General features: G+C 36.7%; 2 protein-coding genes across 2 annotated transcripts; one reads left to right on the plus strand and one right to left on the minus strand.

The window, feature by feature from the left end:
* Positions 1 to 1833: 1833 nt before the first annotated feature.
* LOC111785070 (Pentatricopeptide repeat (PPR) superfamily protein) lies at positions 1834 to 4141 on the plus strand. Its single transcript, XM_023665546.2, has 2 exons — positions 1834 to 3734; positions 3803 to 4141. Exon 1 carries the CDS (start codon positions 1914 to 1916, stop codon positions 3504 to 3506), a length of 1593 nt encoding a protein of 530 aa, XP_023521314.2. The 5' UTR covers positions 1834 to 1913; the 3' UTR covers positions 3507 to 3734; positions 3803 to 4141.
* Positions 4142 to 6306: 2165 nt separating this feature from the next.
* LOC111797706 (protein BEARSKIN2-like) lies at positions 6307 to 9443 on the minus strand. Its single transcript, XM_023680812.2, has 3 exons — positions 9123 to 9443; positions 7306 to 7583; positions 6307 to 7219 (listed from the first exon to the last, which is right to left on the minus strand). Exons 1-3 carry the CDS (start codon positions 9301 to 9303, stop codon positions 6602 to 6604), a joined length of 1077 nt encoding a protein of 358 aa, XP_023536580.2. The 5' UTR covers positions 9304 to 9443; the 3' UTR covers positions 6307 to 6601.
* Positions 9444 to 19804: the final 10361 nt, after the last annotated feature.

Consider the following 19804-nt stretch of genomic DNA (forward strand, 5'->3'; position numbering starts at 1 on the left):
CAAAGTCTAGGAGTCTCTCTACGGCAACAAGTGCGGTGACACGATCTTGAATTTTTTGTTTGTATAACTTTATTCTGGCCTAGGGTTACAATCCTTCGACAAAGCAGGATATTTTTTCCTTCTCAGACGTATCCTGATGTTTTAACATTAAAGCTGAGAACTTCTAAATGTAGTCTCTTATGCCTCCAGTGTGTCTCAGTTCTTGAAGTTCCCGCCTTACTATGAATTTTACGTTCTCGGGGAAGAAATGAGTCCTCAATTCCCTCTTGAGGTCTTCCCATGAGTTTATGGTGCATGACCCATTTTGGATATCATTCACCTTCGAGCACCACCAAAGTTTTGCATCATCCACGAGATACGTTGTGGCAAACGTAACTTTTAGGTCCTCTAAGCAAGTTCCTGTAGCTTTGAAGTATTATTCTATGTCAATGATAAAGTTTTCTAATGTCTAGCTCTTCGACATGTCCTTCAATGTGTGCGATAGAACTCTCAAAGCTAACTCCACGGTACAAGCTGTTCAATCGTGGGGTTCTTTCTTCTAGGGAGTCAACCGTAAACATCAGTTCTTTGATTGACAATCCATCCAAGTGGTCGCTGATTGCATCCACTCCATCGAATTTTCCACTCAATTTCGTCACTCGTCGTTCGAGGAAGCGAACAGTGTCGAGAATTTTCTTTAGGAAGGACATGTCATATTCAATCTCAGTGAATCACTCGACTTGCAACTTAGTCAACTATTTTTGTGTCAACATTGTTTTGGTCTTTTGATGGGACTAGGAGCTACTGAAGCTGTGATATCACTTGTCACAAATACATATTTCTTGCAACAGACTAGTGATTGTGTAGAGTTTGCTCTAACCTAGCAAACAAGCCAGACGTGTAAAATCGAATTTCACGGACAATGTTAGTGGATAATCGAGCATCAAGCACGTTTTCATAGAAAAAGTTCTAGAAAACATGGTCGGAAGCAAGCATTATGAAAGTCAGTTGCATTGAACCCATGTAGACAACTTACAATACTTGGCTAGGAGAGGTTTGATGACGAAGATGTCAATCAGGATTTCATATGCTTTCCCGAGTAAAAGAGTGAAATCAATGAGAAAGAGAAGTTCCAGAGGGTTCCGGTTCAAGAATCCATAGGTTCAAGTAAGGAGAAAGAATATCCTTTACCGAAGTTACTGTTCCAGAAGGGAGAGAGGGGAAAGAAATGAATTAGCGCCTTAATAAATAAGGGAAGGGAATACAAGGGCATGGGAAGGAGTTCCATCCGAGCAGTTAGGTAATAAAGTTGAAGGAGAAAGATCAGTTCAAGAGTTTAATCTATCTGATTCAGTAGTTTACCTCGTTCAATCACGTTCAGGTTTGAGGTCTCTTTCCTTCTAAATTACCTCAGTCGATTTTATCCCTAAAAATAAGGGAAGGATAGCATTTATTTATTTATGGTCTTTACACAAGTTCAAGAGGGGACAAGTGATTGAGTTCAAGAGCCGCCGGAGTAGTTCAAGAAGAAATAGGTGAAGGTTCAGTAGTGATTGAGTACTAATTGGTCCCCTATACTACGTCTTGAGGCAATTCAAGCCTCACACACTCAAACATGATTTCGCCCAACAATCAAACAAACAAAAAATACAATAGTAAAACAATACAACATGAAATCAATTAAAGGATGGGCATACAACCATGGACAACACCCCTTGGACGGGGGTGGTGACACTCTATTTTTTCAACTTTTGTAAAAAAAAAAAAAAAAAAAAAAAATTTATTACCGTCAATATATGAACAAAAACGTGTCTATCTTGGAATATTAACTTATTAATTTTTTTTTTAATATGGTACTATGTTTCCAAACCTGTCTCGTTTCATCCCAAAAACATTACTAAATTATTCCAAGTTCGTTTACACAACGAAGAATCATGGCATCTGTTCCAATCCAACCTCATTTGAATCAGTTAGTTCTATCAGTGCTCGAAAAATGCAGCCATCTCAATCAGCTCAAGCAGCTCCAAGGCTTTCTCATTTCTCTCGGTCACTCACAAACCCAGTTCTACGCCTTCAAGCTCGTTCGCTTCTGTAACCTTACTCTTACTGATTTATGTTATTCTCGCTTCATTTTTGATCATCTATCTTCCCCAAATGTCTATCTCTATACTGCAATGATCACTGCTTATGCCTCGGAGCCCGATTCTAAAGCCGCGTTTCTTTTGTACCGTAATATGGTCCGCCGAGGAGATCCTCTACCCAACCATTTTATTTATCCCCATGTACTGAAGTCGTGCCCTGAGCTTTTGGAGTCCAATGGCACGAAAATGGTTCATGCCCAGGTTCTGAAATCTGGATTTGGTGGATACCCAGTTGTCCAAACGGCTATTGTTGATGCCTATTCGAGATTCCGTACGGATATTGGAATTGCCCGACAGGTGTTCGACGAAATGCTTGAGAGAAGTGTAGTGTCTTGGACGGCTATGGTTTCGGGGTATGCGAGGCTTGGGGACATTGATAATGCAATGGCGTTGTTTGAAAGTATGCCTGAGAGGGATATCCCTGCTTGGAATGCTCTTATTGCTGGATGTGCTCAAAATGGATTCTTCAGTGAAGCAATTGGGTTGTTCAAAAGAATGGTATCATTGGCTTTGGAGGGTAATAAGGAGCGTGAAACCAAGCCGAATAAGGTCACAGTTGCATCTGCACTATCCGCTTGTGGACATACTGGTATGCTTCATCTTGGTAAGTGGATTCATGGTTATGTTTTCAAAACTTATCTTGGTCAAGATTCATTTATCTCAAATGCTCTGTTAGATATGTATGGGAAATGTGGCAATTTGAAAGTTGCTAGGAGAATTTTTGATATGATTACTTTAAAAAGCTTGACATCATGGAATTCCTTGATAAATTGTCTTGCACTCCATGGTCATAGTGGAAGTGCAATTGATTTGTTCTTAGAGTTAGTTCAATGTGGGGATGGCGTGAAGCCAGATGGGGTTACTTTTGTGGGTGTGTTGAATGCTTGTACTCATGGAGGATTAGTTGAAAAGGGTTACTCATACTTCAAAATGATGAGGCAGGATTACGACATCGAGCCTCAGATCGAACACTTTGGGTGCTTGATCGACCTTCTTGGTCGTGCAGGGCGGTTTGAGGAAGCAATGGAAGTTGTGAGGGGAATGAATATTGAACCAGATGAGGTTGTATGGGGTTCTTTACTAAATGGATGCAAAATCCATGGCCGTCTAGATTTAGCTGAATACTCGGTTAAAAAGTTGATCGAGATGGATCCAGAAAACGGCGGTTATAGAATTATGCTAGCAAATATATACGCCGAGCTTGAAAATTGGGACGAGGTTCGTAGGGTTCGGAAACTTTTGAAGGAGCAAAATGCTTACAAAATACCAGGTTGCAGTTGGATTGAGGTTGATAATCAGGTTTATCAATTCTATTCTTTTGACATGTCACATCCCAATGCAGAACAAATATACAAAACCTTAGAAAGTATGATCATCTTTATGTAAAAAGCAAGAGGATATTCAGCATTCATCAGGTGGGAGAGTCGAACCACGAGAGGATCGGCAAGCTCTACTGAGCTCTTCTCCCCTTCCATTGGCACCGTCTTCCATTGACAACAGGTGCAAGACAGAGGGACAGTAGTTCGAGGCGATTGAGCGATAAGTTAGTAGGGAAGCCTTTTGGAGTTCTATGAACAAATCAAGGGCTATGTGCTAGTTCTATGGCGTTCATGGGTATGTGACTACTGTTTTACTGATGTTTACCAAGTTGTTCATGGATATCTATTAGTGTTCTATGGCAGGTGTAGAAGGATAGCTAACCTAAAGGGTGGAGGTTCCCATTTTGGGAAGATTTTGTATCAACACTTGTGATGAGTTACAAAGAAGGTTACTGGCCATAACCATTGCCCCCAAGTAAGTTCATTATCAATAATCATAGCTCGAGCTATGCTTGTTAAATTATCGATGAACTCAAAAGTTTAAGTTGATGGGTTATGATAAATTTAATTATATCAATAATTTAACGTTTCTGAATTTTGAAATAATGAACTCGAAAGTTTAAGCTATTTTCTTTTTGGCTCCATTTCTGAATTTTGTATCTTTTATGGATGGTGCTATGTTTGTAATTAAACTGTTACATTTTCTTAAAACAATTACACTGTTACTAAGTAATGATATTTCGGCTAATGAGAAAGGTTTCTCACTTAGATGTTAAAGTGTCACGGTCGTACATCTTCAACCGTTTTGTATGATGACATTGACATGTTTATGACAAGGTTGAAAGGAAACTCAAGCCTCATTCACATTCTTTTACCTAGCTTTGTGGCTTTGTTGAATCTTAGGTGAGGTTTGTCTTTGCTAATTAAGCACAACTCGTGCGGAATCTAAACTTGTTTGGTTACAAACGTCAGACGAAAAATGTGAATGGGGCTTGAATTTTCCTTAAGACTTGTCATGAGTGTGTCAAAATCATGACGTCGCACGGTTGAAAATGTACAACCGTGAAATTCATCTCAAACTATACTTTGTGTGTCTAGTCGGGCTAGAATGTTAGGAAAATGCGTCCGAGGGTTGAGTGAAGACTTTACAAGTATGTCACAAGTGCCAGATTGAGTAGGACGGTTGCAAGCCAAAATAAAAATTAGCTTTGTGGGTCGAAGCTAGACTCCCTGAGGAGGAAGTCTTACCCATCAGCGGTGCACGAACCAAGTTCATCTACCAAGAGCTTGAGATGTCAAATTTGAAAGAGTCATTTGCATAAGAGGAATAATGCCAATGGGTGCTAACAAAGAAGTCAGGAGTTAGATGAGACATGCATCGACCAAGTGCCAAATTGTGCACAATGCAAGTCCATATGGGTGGACGACATCGTTACGAGAAAACAATTGAATTGAGTGGGAAAGAGCTTGAGAAAATGGGTTGCTTACCCCACACGTGTATTCTTTGAGCATGCAGGCCCCACTTGGCTCGGGGGGGTCCAACCCTTATCCCCAGGAATAAGAAAGATCACGTATTCCACTTCTCGTCCCCTAGCAAACAACAAACAAAAGGCTTCTTCAGGGGACTTCCTGACCAGCGTGTTATTGACCGAGGGACCTCCCCACTTTATGTGGGTATATATAGGCTTCGTCGAGATTGAAAGGCTTTCCTTCACAGCCTTCTGAGCGCTACGTTCTGGGTAAAATCAAATGCACCTGGACGAGGTGTTTACAGTTCTTCAAGTGATTGAGTGAAGGGGCGTTCAAGCGGGATCCGAAGTATCCAGTGCCTAAGGTGGGTAGCTTCACAATAGTGTTGAGCCCAGCATTCGCTCAGGAAGAGAGCATCAGGTTGGACGTAAGCGACATAAAGAACAAAATTGCAGCAAGACGAAAGAAGTGTCGGTGCAGCATTTGCACGTAAAAGTGACTAGTTGAGAAGCTAGCTAAAGTATAGTGCCAACAGAGGATTGTGTTACAAGCTTATAGACCTTGCTTCCGAAAAAGAGGTCCACAAGGCTATCATAGAATGGAACAAGTGCAATGAGAAGTCTAGAAGTAGGGGCGTACGTAGTTTGGGTTGAGTTGGGTTGAGAGATTTGTTTTTACTCAACCTAAAAGTTCGGGTTACCCAATCCAACTCAAAAATTTACGAGTTGGGTTCAGGTTGGGTTGTCGGAGTAGTTAATTTTTTTTTTAATTTTTTAAAAAAGTTTTATTTATCCACAATCCATAATTATTCTGTACAATCTTAGAGGAAAGATATTAAAAGTTCACAAATAAACACAGATCAATCTATAATCATTAAAAGAAAAAAATTTATCTACAACAAGACAAAATTGTAAGATCTTAACATAGTTCAACATTATCATATAACTAAAGACAACTAAATACCGACACTTTTTTAGAATCGGTTACTCTAAAAGTAATGAAAATACAAAGATCGATAATGGAATTAAAAAAAAATAGTAAAAATGATTAGATTAAAGAAACTATATCGGACAAAAATAAAAAAAGAAATAGTAAAGAAACTAAAAATCGAACTGAGTTAATTGAGGTTCAAGAAAAATAACCCAACCCAACCCAACTCCTATAATTCGTCTCCTGTAGCCAACTCTCAACTTACCATTTTCGAGTGGGAAATAAGTTGCAAAGATGCAATGCTATTTACTCGAGCAAATACTAACCCGAACAACTTCTATGATCGAGAGTTTTCTCTTATCTAGGACAACTCGTCTTCTTCAGAGTACAAGCATGTCCAACAAAGCTCCATTTTAGTTCACTTGTAGTTTACATGTCGACGATACACTTGTTACGTATAACATACCCTCCAAATATTTTTCACGATGGTATGAAATTTCCTTCGTAACTTTACATTTGGTTTCATCTCAAAACGCTCGTACTAATATTGATGATATCGTCTCTCACTTATATACCCACGATCTTCTCTTTATCTAACTGATACGAGACTTCGGGTCATATTCCAAATAAAAAAAATATTATTTAGAATGTTAAACCGAACATTTTTCACAATCAATCAAACCAAAATGAAATCCAAAACAAATAAATTCATCCCCAGCTTCTGTTATCATAGCCAGTATATAAAACAACAACATCCTTAAATTATTTAGCATACCTCCAAAAGTCCATCTCTCCCCTCATCGAAAGCTGATTGATTTGGCTAACGGACGACAACCCGTGTTCATCCTCAAACCTCACATCTTTAGACGAATCCTCATTCCCAAGATGAGACGTAACGAGCCGATCCAACATGGCCCAAGGCTCGGTCATACTATCGGCCGGTTGGCTAGTTTCGGGATTAGACATCAGCTGCTTCACCATGAGCGGAGTGTCCGGTGGCAGCGATGATAGGGCCAGGTAGTCGTAGGCCTCGGAGGCGTCGCCGAGGGACTTATGGTTGTTGTTCATGGTAGAAATGTTGGGGTGAAAGAGGTGTTGGGGGAAATGGGAAGGTGGGGCTGTGGATGGCATGTAGTGAAGGGCTAGGTCCGATTTGTTGAGCTCGAATGTGGGCAGGGACGCGTAATTTTGGTGTGGTTGGCGGAGTTGGTATTGGGATTCTCTATGCATGAAGGTGCGTGGTGTGGTGATTGAGGCGGATGATTGGGCATTGTTTAGTTGCGGGTCGGAGTTAGCGCTAGACCCTCCTCCTCCGTCTTCGTTTGTCACTTTGAATAGATTCTTCTTCTTGAAAACCCGGCAAACCACCCACCCGTCCTCCTACGCAAGTAAGAAGTCGGGTTATAAGTTTAGTTTTTAAATTTTGAGATTTGGATAAGTAATGGGAATAGAGTTGGGTGACTCACAGAGTTATTGAAGTGAGGATCATCGGTGTCTTCGAGACGATATTCGTGCATGATCCAATCAGTCTTCTGGCCGTGAGGAGCTCGACCACGGTAGAACACGAGGGTTTTGCGCATCCCGATCTTCTTGTAAGAGTTTCGAATGCACTTGTCTCGGCCTGTGGCCTTCCAGAAACCGGCATTGGTGGCTCTATTGGTTCTTGATCCTGTTGGGTACTTCCTATCCTTGTGGCTAAAAAAGTACCACTCGTTTTGTGGCGTCGATCCTATCCTGCATTTCTCTAATACCATATAACGAATTCAACAACCATGCAAAAACTTTATTTTTATATCACTTTTAACATAAAAGTATTTAGGGTTTTTTATTCAAAACTACCATATAGGGGTCTTTATATGACCTGAGTACCTAATCAACTCGAACTATAACTCAAACAATAAAAATTGGGTTGTGCTAGATTTTTTTCGACTTGGGTCGAGTTGAATCTTTAGAAAACCGAAATATTTGAGTCAATTCATGGGTTGACATTTTTTTGGTCCCGACCAGCTCGAAAATAGGGTTACAACCCAACCCTGATCTAGTCTCAAAGATTATTACGAAGATTAAGAATACTCTACTTGACTTGTGATTGTTTAATATTTAAAGTCTATGAGATTTTAATTATTAATGTAATATAAGTAGGATATTTTAAAAAATAATTAAAAAAACAACCTTTCAACTCAACCCTATCCAACCCGAAAATAAATAATTGAGTTAAACTGCTCGGGTCACTAACCCAACCAGCTCAAAATTTCGAGTTGGTCTAAAAAAATTCCAATTCAATCCAACCCGCGTATATTCCTACTATCACGAGGGTTAATTCTATATAATTTCATCACCTAACTCGACATCGAAATTCACAAACGTCTCTTTGACCACTAAATCGATCCAAAGGATTTCAACCTAAAAATTATTAATTTAAAACATATTCTTACATCTAAAAATGTGATCATTCTTGAATTTATCATGGAAAGTTCTTCTTTTTCAAACCAAAAAATTAAAAAAAAAAAAAAAAAAATCAATAAGAAAAGTAATGCATAGATAAATGGGAAGATTTGAGATGCACAAATCACAAGAAAATAATTAGCATAGCCATTATAATTTATTCATCTAAACCCTCAAATAGTCAAAAAAAAAAGATGAACTCCCACGAGCACCACCACCACCAGTTTCTTCACGTTGCCGCCGAGAATTAATATCATCATAAATTTTAGTTTATTAATTCAAGACATCAATAATTTAGCATAACAAATGATTGAGTATCATGTTAATTTGTAATTAATCATATAGATGGTTAGTTGAATACGACTCTTGTATGATATTGTCCACTTTGAGTGACTCTCATGGCTTTGCTTTCGGCTTCTCTAAAAGGCTTCATACCGATGTAGATAGTATTCTTTGATTATAAACCCATGATCATCCCTAAATTAGCCAATGTGGGTTCTAGGCTGACAATACTTTGTTAGACATTTGAGGATTTATGTTTAGGGCATGACTCTGATACTATGTTAGATGAACACGACTCTCCACAATGGTATGATATTGTCCACTTTGAGCATAAGCTCTCATGACTTTGCTTCGGGCTTCCCCAAAAGGCCTCATACCGATCAAAATAGCATTCCTTGATTATAAACTCATGATCATTCCCTAAATTAGCCGACGTGGGACTTTACTCATAATTTCCATCAAAATGCATGCAATTGAGGGTATGCAAGAAATTTTTATAGAAGCAAAATTAGAAAGAAAATTCAAGATGAACGTTGTTGTTGTTATAGTTAATTACCTTGTAAGTCCCACGGTTCGATCTTGTTCAAGTCGATCTCTCGAATGACTTCCATGTCGAACTTTTGAAACGACACCTTCTTCTTCAAGTAGTAATGAAGGAGCTCTTCATCGGTAGGATGAAACCTAAAACCCGGCGGAACGCCGCCACCACCGCCACCGCTGCCGCCCGAGGAGCCCATTTATATGGTGTAATGATAACTATCCTTGTAAGGAATTAGGAGTGGAAGATGATGAAAGGGTATAAATATGAAAGGAGAGTCAAAAGGGGGGAAGAAGAGAAGAGGGTTATAATTGAAAAGGGAAGCGTTGACGGCGGAGACTACGGCGGAGGGGATGGTTAAAGCTATCGTAGAAAGGAAGCATAGGGAATGAGGGGATGCTTTTTCTCATTTGCTAGCTGTAGTTTACTACACAACGGACTGTGATATCTCTTCACCTCCATTTTAGGAGCGTGTGCCTCCAAACCATTTTAATTAACTCCTATCATATACTTGTACTCCAAATTAATAATTACTCGGAACCATACATTTTATGGATTTATATGACTCGATAACCCAAGTTTGAATTATATTTTTTTCGATTTGGATTGGGTTGAATTGAATTTTTCGACGATTGAAAATTCAGTTCGGTTTGTGGGTTGATAGTTTTTTGGTTAGGTCAACCCGACCAACCTAGAAATAGGGTTACAATCCAATCCGACACGACTTTTAAAAAGAATAAGAATATGAACGTTTGTAATTCATGTTAGTGATATCTGTGACTTATAAATATTTGATATTTGAATCTTATAGATTTTAGTTATTTGATTCCGTTTGTGGGTTGATATTTTTTTGGTCATGTCAACCCGACCAACCTAGAAATAGGGTTACAACCCAACCCTACCCTACTTTAAAAAAAGAATAAAAATATGAACAACAAATGTTAGTGATGTTTGTGACTAATAAATATTTGATATTTGAACTTTATAGATCTTAGTTATTAATGTAACATGTATGGTGAACCAACCCAACCCGAAAATACAGGGTTGGATTTGGTTGAGTTGGGTTGTGAACTCTATTCGGACTACTCAGGTCACCAACCCAACCAACTCGAAATTTTAGGTTGGTTTAAAAGATTTTTCCAGCTCAACTCATATAAACGCCGTGGAGTGGTTATTAATACAAGTATCCAAAGTATGAACGAAAGTTTTCATTGACAAAAGTTAAAAATAACTATTACTTGAACCCTAAATTTATAATTTTGTTCATGTTTGGGAGACATAAATTCTTTAAGTTGTCTATCACACAAGAAAACGATGGATAAGAGAATATGAAGCAAAGATCTCACCAAGAAGCTATAATAGAAGTGAGTTATCCATTCGTGTATTTATAATAATTCAAGCTCACCACTAGTAGATATTGTCTGTTTGGTCTGTCACATATTGCCGTCATCCTCACAGTTTTAAAACGCGTTTGCTATGGAGAGATTTCCACATACACCCTCATGAGAGCTCAACGTCCTCGCTGACACACCGTCCGGTGTCTACTCTGATGCCACATATAACGCCCATCGCTAGCAAATATTGTCTACTTTTGCACGTTACGTATAGCTATCAGCCTCACAATTTTAAAATGCAACTGTAGGGAAAGGTTACCACACCTTTCTAAGGAATGCTTCGTTCTCCTCTCTAATCGATATGAGATCTCACAGTACTCCTCCATTTCTTGGTTATCACGACATGCCTTATAGTTTTATGTTCATCCTTATGCTAACGTTAAATCTTACCAATTATCTCTCAACCCTATTTTACCCACTTGAAAAACCTACCTAGTACATGTTTGGAGACTAAATTTAACTCATATAGACGAAACCAAAAGGGATTGAATAAAAAATTTCTAAAGCACACGGAGACCAAGTTAAAATTTTACTCAAACTCGAGACCAAATTTATAGGTTAACCCAAAAAGAAACGAGTTGTAAGAGTAAAACATAGGGTAAAATAGGGTTGACCTAAGTGAAAAAAGTAAGCAACAATGTCAACGCTAACGTGAAGGGATTGCATGCACATAATATATGTAAGTAAATGAGAGAAGAGAGTGTAGTACACGCGCCAGCTTGGGAATTAGGGTTTGAATGTGAATACATATTATTAATAATTAGGGTTAGCAATTTGAAAGGAGACCAATAAACGATCCCAAGAGAGGAAAATAATGAGTACTAAAATACGCATTAGATTGCTCCCAAAGCAATGTTACTTATATATATAATTATATAATATGATCTTGGGATATTCGCTACTATATTCATATGGTTAATTAATTAAAAACCCAATGTAGAAGGGGTAGTGAAAAGAGGGAGCAATAATGTTCATATGGGTGGGATTTGGTTCTTTAGGTTATAGTTGCTATTGGTTGCACATGTGATGGACCATATAGATCGCCTTATGACCTCAATTTTACCATTTTTGCCATGCCCGACGCCCCTCGTGCACTCCTTTCCTCTCGCCTTCTGCTTTTGTCAACGCCTAATACGCGTTTATAATTTTGACTATTTTAAGCTTCTGTCTAGAACGTTTGGAGATTTAAGTAGGGAGTTTAAGAACTGTGTTTGGATTCCGTGATTTAGGGTACCTATATGAGAAGATTGGTAAAATAATTATCTTAGGGAAGATGATCTTATAGATCTCGAAAATCCTAACAGAAAATATTTTGATCAGAGGATACTGTAATTCTGTCTTAAAAATAAGGTCGATGTTAGAGATTGGATCGATGTTGAGGGTGACATGAACAGTAATCAAAGTTCTAAAATTTGGGGTAAATAATTTTCAACTAATTGAAAGCCAAGCCGAGTTGACTCTTCCAGGTAGTCTCATGTCTCCTTTCAAACAAATCTCAATGATTTATGTATGTTTTTTATTTATTTTGAATTAAGTGAGAATTCTAGCTCTTCTAAAGTTATATAAAGGATGAAAGACCGAGGGACAGACTGCAGCCCTTTCCTTCGGTAGCTCTTTAGGCTCTTTTCTTTCTAAGAGGGCCGAGAATCAAGAATTTTCCTTCTTTCACGGTAAACAAAGGAATAATGTTATTCAAAGAAGAATCTTTCATCAGCGAGAATAGTATAACTCTTCAAGAAGATTTATGGAAACTAAAGGTATATGTCATCTGTTCTATTACCGTGAATTTAGATAGGACTTCTTCTTTCCTTTTTTGATTACCTTCCTCGCCAAACTCCCTTGGAGGATTATCTTAAAAATAAAATAAAAAGGTCAAAATTAGATATTAAACACGACTTATAACGACCTATTTTTATTATTAAAATAATATTGGTACTACATGCGTGACATGTATAATATATGCGAAAAATCGTTTAGAAATATTCAGATATAAATGATGCCATGGACTTAGTCGTTCACAAAATTCATTTAAAATAAAAGTAAACATCAATGCAGTAGTAAAAATGAAATAACAATAATTTCAAAATAATGAAAACATTATAATCTAATATAATGATTACAACTTGAATGGAAAATGCAACTATCCTGATTCTGTTTTCGTGGCCTACACAACGACGCCATCAGCTTTATATGGGTGTCTTACATTTTACCTGAAAAAGAAGTAGCATGTGACTTGAATACTTAAAAATACTCAATAAGTAGCCTCATTGTTGGGGTCGGAACATACAATCATAGTGGGACCTACAGAATATCATGGCTTTGGTCTCTACTTTACCATCCGAGTAGAATTGTTTGTGTAGTACTTCTTTACATACGATCCACACATGCACACATGGACCTACCAAGCGGGCTCATATATGTATCCCATGAGTCTGCCTATTGGGCTAGCATAGAGGTAAAGGAGCGTGCATAATATCATGATATACATGATATAGTAGTGTACACATCTATACTATTCAAAACAATGAAGTATCCCGATGCACGTGACATACAAAATGCATAAGGTGCCCGTAGCTTTAAATCATAACATAAACTTATGATGCAACTCATACTTCCATTGTTTTCATGATATAACGTCTATGTGAGACCTATATACATAGTACTTGTCATATCTTTTATGATTAACATATATGACTTATTAATGTCTCATGGGCATAGAGTGAACCTGTTAACATAGTTTATATGGCGTGACATATGGAGGTTCACGCATCATACAACATAGTTCCATAACATAATTATATCACAACTTGTATCATAGCATAAACAAAACATAACACACATTAAATAGTCATAAAACATAACACGTGCAGGGCCACAGAGCAGATGTCATGTCATTTATACATCATACAAGTCATCCAGTAAAACCAATTACCTAATTGGCCAAAGCCAAAGTTACTAAGCTCCATTAATTCTAGCTTAAAGCTCTTCCTGAAACCTAATTCTACCTAAGGAGTACCGTGACATTGGGTTAAGGCATAATAAACGACTAAATTCAACTAACACTATGAGTTAAATCAACTTTTGGCTTAATAATAATTTAAATTGACCAAACAATGGTTTACGCTTATAAAAGTGTCATAAAACGACTATCAAACAGTCAAAAAGAGTTCGAGTGTATTGACCAAAGCCAGATCAACCGAGAATTCGAGTTGGAGCTGTTAAAACATAGATTCTCCGACTGGATTTGAATCGTCAAAGTGTGACTCAATAGGCCAAGGTACCTCTCTTTTATATTAGAGTCCAACTCCCCCTTTCTCAATCTAATAGATGTGAGAACGTTTCTTTATTTTATTTTCTTTTTTCGTTTCTATTTTTTTTTTTTTTGTTATATCATGCACATTTAACAGAATTTTCGTTTTTTAAAGTTTCTTAAGTTTAGAATAGCTCAAGTCTGTGTCTATTTAGAGAGGTTTGTAATCTATAACATGCATTAAGTCTGTCATGTATTTGCAAAATATGGATACATGGAATAAGTTATGCACCACAGAGAGATGGTGGTAGGGATAATCTACCTGCCACTAATGAAGCATGGGATCAACTTTCCCTATTGTTTAAATCTCAAAACACCTTTCATTGGAGACATTTTCAAGAATACATTATCGCCTATCTCATGACCCAACACACCAAGACCTTTATTGTTTCAATATAAAGTTTTGAACAATGTCACACCAGTAATCGTTTGATATCTATGGTTGGAAGTGATTTTCATAAGATGCAACTTAAAATCCAACTATTTCTAAGACCGAGGCATTGCTATTATAAATATTGAGACTTTATCCAAAGTAATATGTGTAAGCTAGTGAATGCAATAACCACCGCTACTCAAATGGCGGTGTGACCTTATGTTATCTTTGGTAAATCTAGAAAAAATATCATGACATAACCTTGCAAGCTATTGAATCTCTTAGTGCCCCTCAGATTAATTGAACAATGGTTTGGATATATCCTTTAACAACTCTTCCACGTGACCGACCACCTTGAAGAACTTAAACATGGTACAAAATCCAAATTAAGCATGGGCAAATAATCTCATTTTTCTTGGGTAAATATGAGGTAGCACACTAACCTTTTGATGTTACCTTAGTACTCCAACTAGTCATCTCTCTATAATATCATTAAATTTTACTAACCTTCATGCATTATTTAGGATATCTTTATACTACGGTTGAGGCCATTCAATTCTTTAGCTTCAGAAAGCTCTTCTCACAGTCTTGTTGTGTATGAGTTATGCTTGTGTGAATGAACTGAGTCAAGATTGAAACATTCGAATAAACCTTCTACATCATGAAAACGAGAGAGCTTAAAATTTTATGTCTTTGTAAGTCTAGACCAACTACAAATTGTTCCTCATTAAAACTAGTCCGTTAGACCACATTCTTTAATATTTAGTGTCCAAGAAAAACACTTCTGTTCATCCAAGAGTTATACTTTGAGAGCTTGTTATGACGCTCACTATATAGAAATATCAAGTTTACTTAAGGGCTCATTTTGTTATTCCGGTTAGACCTTGATTAAACTACTATGTTCAAGATACACACTAATATAACTAGTCTAAGAACCTCCTCGAAGATCTAGTTCATGAAAATTATACAGGTTGTAGGCATTAGTGAGTCCAAAGACCTCATAGTCACTCATAACAACCATGTTGAAACTTGAAAAATTCTTAACATGTACGCCTTAATCATTCAGAGACATAAACATTTCTTTATATGAATAAATACTTGTCACTTGATAATCACAAAAACCTTGATTTCTATAAAGGGTCTTGAGGGGTAATTTCGTTTTTTAATTCTTGGTTCATACCCTAAACAAGTTCTAATCCCCTTGAGATCTTGTATGATTACCCTTAAGGTCATATATGTGTCTCATATAAAGTTTCATAACATTTGGCGTTGTTTAGGCACTTGGAAACATCTTAAAATTCTGATAGGAGTATTGGGATCATTTACTACTCTAAACGTTAGTTTAAGTCCTTAATATATTCCAATGGTCTTAAAATTTGCCTAATTTTTTTAAACCATCAAATAAGGCTAGGTATAAAATTTCATGTCATTTAGAGGTCACTTGGGTCATAAACCCGTGTGACTATCTGGACATTTTGGTCATTTTACATCTATCTTTAATTTAGCCTCGTAACCTAATCTAATGACCACCAAATTTTATGCATAACCTTATCATATCATATTAAGTCTTTTATTAAAACTGCATGAGTAACCGAATCCATTTAGTGAATTATTTTAAAGTCACTTGAATCTCCAACCCGTCGTCTAGTTTAGATCCTTAACTTCCAATTTGGGACTTTAACTTTTCCATAATTTTTTAAATCTTGCTTAGCTTGAGGTTCATATAGATTTTCAATCGAACTCCCCAAGATAGAACCCTTAAATAAAATTTTCCTTCAACACTACCACCCTCGACATCCATAGTAGCCTATAGAATCTTACGGTTCATCGAGCCTCATTGATCATTTTGATTTGAAGAAATTTTCTACTATATGTGGATACATTTTTTTTTCGTCTCTATAGTCACAACACTACACCGTCTTTCAATGCCTCAAGACATCTAGCTGAAATATCTAACCTTCTTCAATAGAATTGTTTTCATGGTATACTAGTGTTTAGTAGCTTACTCACCTAAAACATGCAAGAGCCCTAAGGCCTCCAAAAAGAGGGAATGTAATACCTGTTAGGCTGTACAAGGTTTTGAAAGAAAATTGAAAATTTACCAAACTTTCCCTATTTTTAAATTTTTATGGAGTTAGAATTAATAAGGCAAAAACATGGTCAGTAAAGATAAAGAATTTCTAGAAAAAAAATAAGTATTTTTTGAGAAAATAATATTAAAATATTCGAAAATGACAAACTTATCAAAATGTTCATGAAAATATGGATAATTACGAAAATACCTTTCTAGCCCGAGCTTTCACATTGACCCTTTGCACAAAACCCATCGAATTTCAAAATCCACTCCTTGGATGTCCTCCAAAATTAAGAGTTGACTAATCATTTCATCCGATAGCTAGAATTCAAAACTAAGATTTGCAGGCTCTAATCGAAGCAGATTTTTTTGGTGAAAGATCTAGAAAATTTAACTGTAAAATTATGTAATTCTAGATGTTTCAATTGCGGTGGATCATCCATCTATAAATTATGAATCAAGGAAAATATTAGAAGCAAAAAGCAAAATTAGTGGAGTCCCCAATCGGGAGGTACAAGCGTTTGGTTTTTGGGTATCGCTTTCTCAGGTTTACTTCAATTTCAAGAGCTACAATCCACCATTCCTCTCCAAACTTGTTTCTACACCTTGTAATCAAGACTACCCATAAGTTTGGCGAAGGATGGCAGCCTCGAAAACGTCCCTATCCTATTTCCGCAATCTTGTCAGCCATTGAAGGATGCTAAAAAGTGACGTCGAATCCAATTCGAGGCTATAGACTGATTCACCATACATGTCCTATCTCAATCAATTTCTGCACACCTAAGAATCATTTTTGAAGAAAGCTACGAAGAGAGACAACCTCAGGAACGTGTGTAATCGAAGAAATTCGATATCAGGTAAAATTTGGTGATAAAACTCGAATCGTTGCGTAAGTTGCAAACCTAATTTGCCCTACTCAAAATTGATAATTTTAATGGCTTGAGGCTAATAAATTGAGTATGTTTGATGAAGGAGTCTTGGCCTAATTCGCCCTAAGTCGAGCTGCAGCCCAATAGAAGGAAAAATCGCATTCTAGGTTGAGTTGCAAACTGAGAAAGAAAACTCAAAATTAGCCTCAACCACACCTAGTCGTTTTCTCAGGTTCATTCTTATAGTTTCAGTGAAGTATAATGAAGATTTTTGGTGACGAAGGTGTGGTCTAATAAAGCCTAGATCATCAAGCTCAATAACAATATCTTCTAGGTTTGCTTCGGCGACAAAACAAGTTTTAGTTTTTCCTTGACTCGGGACGTTATAACTTACTTTGTAGTTCACAAAAAGTTAAAATACCAATGCCAAACTCTTCCTTTACACTCCATCTTTATGTTTCCAAAAGGAATTGAGGGGAGAAATGCCCTAGAATGGACTAACGGAGCTCGTTTTTTCAGGCGAAAGAGCAATTGCACGTGTGTCTTCTTCCCTTGTGAGAGGAATAAGACGATGACGTGGCCGGTTCCAACCCAAAATCTTACCCCCTTTAGTTTTTTCATCAAATTAAATCCGTTTCTTGCAAGTTCTCACAAAATTCTCAATGGTTCTAGAAACTAGACTCACTAAGGAAGCTATCAAAGAAAATTTGGAGAAAATCAAGTATCGAAAGCTCAAGCAGCAAGGTCCCGAACACCGGACAAGAGAAAAGTAGCCATCTCAAAGTTTGCCTGAAGAACCTTAAACTAAGTATGAATTAAGGAATTATGAAAGAAAACACCTAGAAATGCGAGTTAACGCCCTAAACCGACCAAATTGCTCAAGATTTATGTAACGTTAAAATGACCCAATAAGTGTATGACTTTTTAATTCTGAGCATAATATGACATGTTGAAGTTGTATATGAAATTTGGTGGACATTGAACAAGATTAAATAGATAAACCAAAATAAGATGTAAAATGACCATAATACCCTTCATGTGAATTTACCTCGTTTTAGGAATGTTGAATACCTATACAACATGAACCTCCTCACATGATTCTATAACAGTGTTATCAAAGTGTTAGTAGGTTTTTCACGCTCATGAGACCATGATAGATTTCCCTTTAGCGTTTACCTAAATTAAAACCCTTCGGTCCCAAGCCTAACCTATGATATTATGTATAAACTAAGGTTCAATCATCAATCCATGTGTCAGAATGTACCTAAGTGAGTTGCTAGGAGTGATACCCATAAGTAACCAACAGCTCCCATCACGAGGTGTATTATGAGGCCCCTATTCCTCTTTAGGTGGGATGTCTTGCGATATGTACCATGAGCAAGACGTTATAATGGGCCTCCTCTTTTCCTCACCTAAATTAGATGCTTTGCACCACGATTCTCTAGCAGGATAACACGATCGTGATGATACCACTCATGTGTTTATGGAGAGAGAATCAAAGGTTACTTTAAGAAAATGATTTTAGGAACAGAACATGACTTACAACAAGATGAGCTCTAAGTGCCAAGCCCCTACTTATTCGTGACATGCTTATATGTGCAAAAATTTGTCATGAAAAGGATACCATGGACTTAAACGTTCACATAACATTTGAATTAAAAATAAACATCGAAAACGAAATAACAAAAATTTCAAAATAATGAAAACTCTTTCCTATAACCTAATGGCTACAACTTGAATAAAAATTACAACTATCCTCGTTGTTTCTGTGACTTGTAGAGCGATGCCGTCAATTGTACATGAGTGTCTTACATTTGTATGAAAAAGACGTTGCATTTGGCTTGAGTATTTAAAAATACTCGGTAAGTAGCCCAATTATTGGGACCTGTTCATTTGTAGAATATCATAGTTTTGGTGTCTACTTCTCCGCCAAGTAAAAATTGGATGTGTAGTACTTCCTTGTATATATTTATTCATTTAAAAAAAATTAACACATGATTTACGTTTTTTAATATAATTTCAAACATTCTAATAAATCCAATGATATTTCATAAACAAAAATATAATCTAATGTTAGAACATCATTTCTAAAATCTCAAATTTCAATATTACTCCATACATACATAGATTTATTATATATTTATTTAGTTTTGGGGTTTACTTTTGAAATATAATAAACCGGGTGACGTGAAGATTTGACAGAATTTTGATATTCTTCGTCTCCAGCTATGTTTAATTAATAGAGAAAATCCTTTCTACTCCCTCTCATTATTATCCATTAAGATGGAGATTTCTTATCTCGTTTCGAGTAGGTCTCTATTGACGGGATCGTGGGTTAAAAAGACAACACCTAATACAAATATACATTCACAAGAAAACTACATCACATTTTTTTACCAAAGTCAAAAGTCAAAAGTCAAAATTGAACATCGTTACACAAAAACCTAAGCAACAAATGGGCATTAATGGTCAACTCTAGGCCCAATATATGGGCCTTAATGGTCAACTTTGGAAAATCGAACGGCGTTGACTCGGCTTCACATCCCAACAATATTTTAATTGTACTTTACAGGAAAAAAAAAAAAAAACAAACAAAAAGATAAAATAATGATCTAATTTATGAATGTGAAAGATTTTGGAAAAAAAACTTTTAAAATAATCCTCGTAATTGGAGAATGCC

Source organism: Cucurbita pepo, chromosome 6 (assembly GCF_057944985.1).
Source record: "Cucurbita pepo subsp. pepo isolate OVF chromosome 6, ASM5794498v1, whole genome shotgun sequence".
Classification (NCBI taxonomy): domain Eukaryota; kingdom Viridiplantae; phylum Streptophyta; class Magnoliopsida; order Cucurbitales; family Cucurbitaceae; genus Cucurbita; species Cucurbita pepo.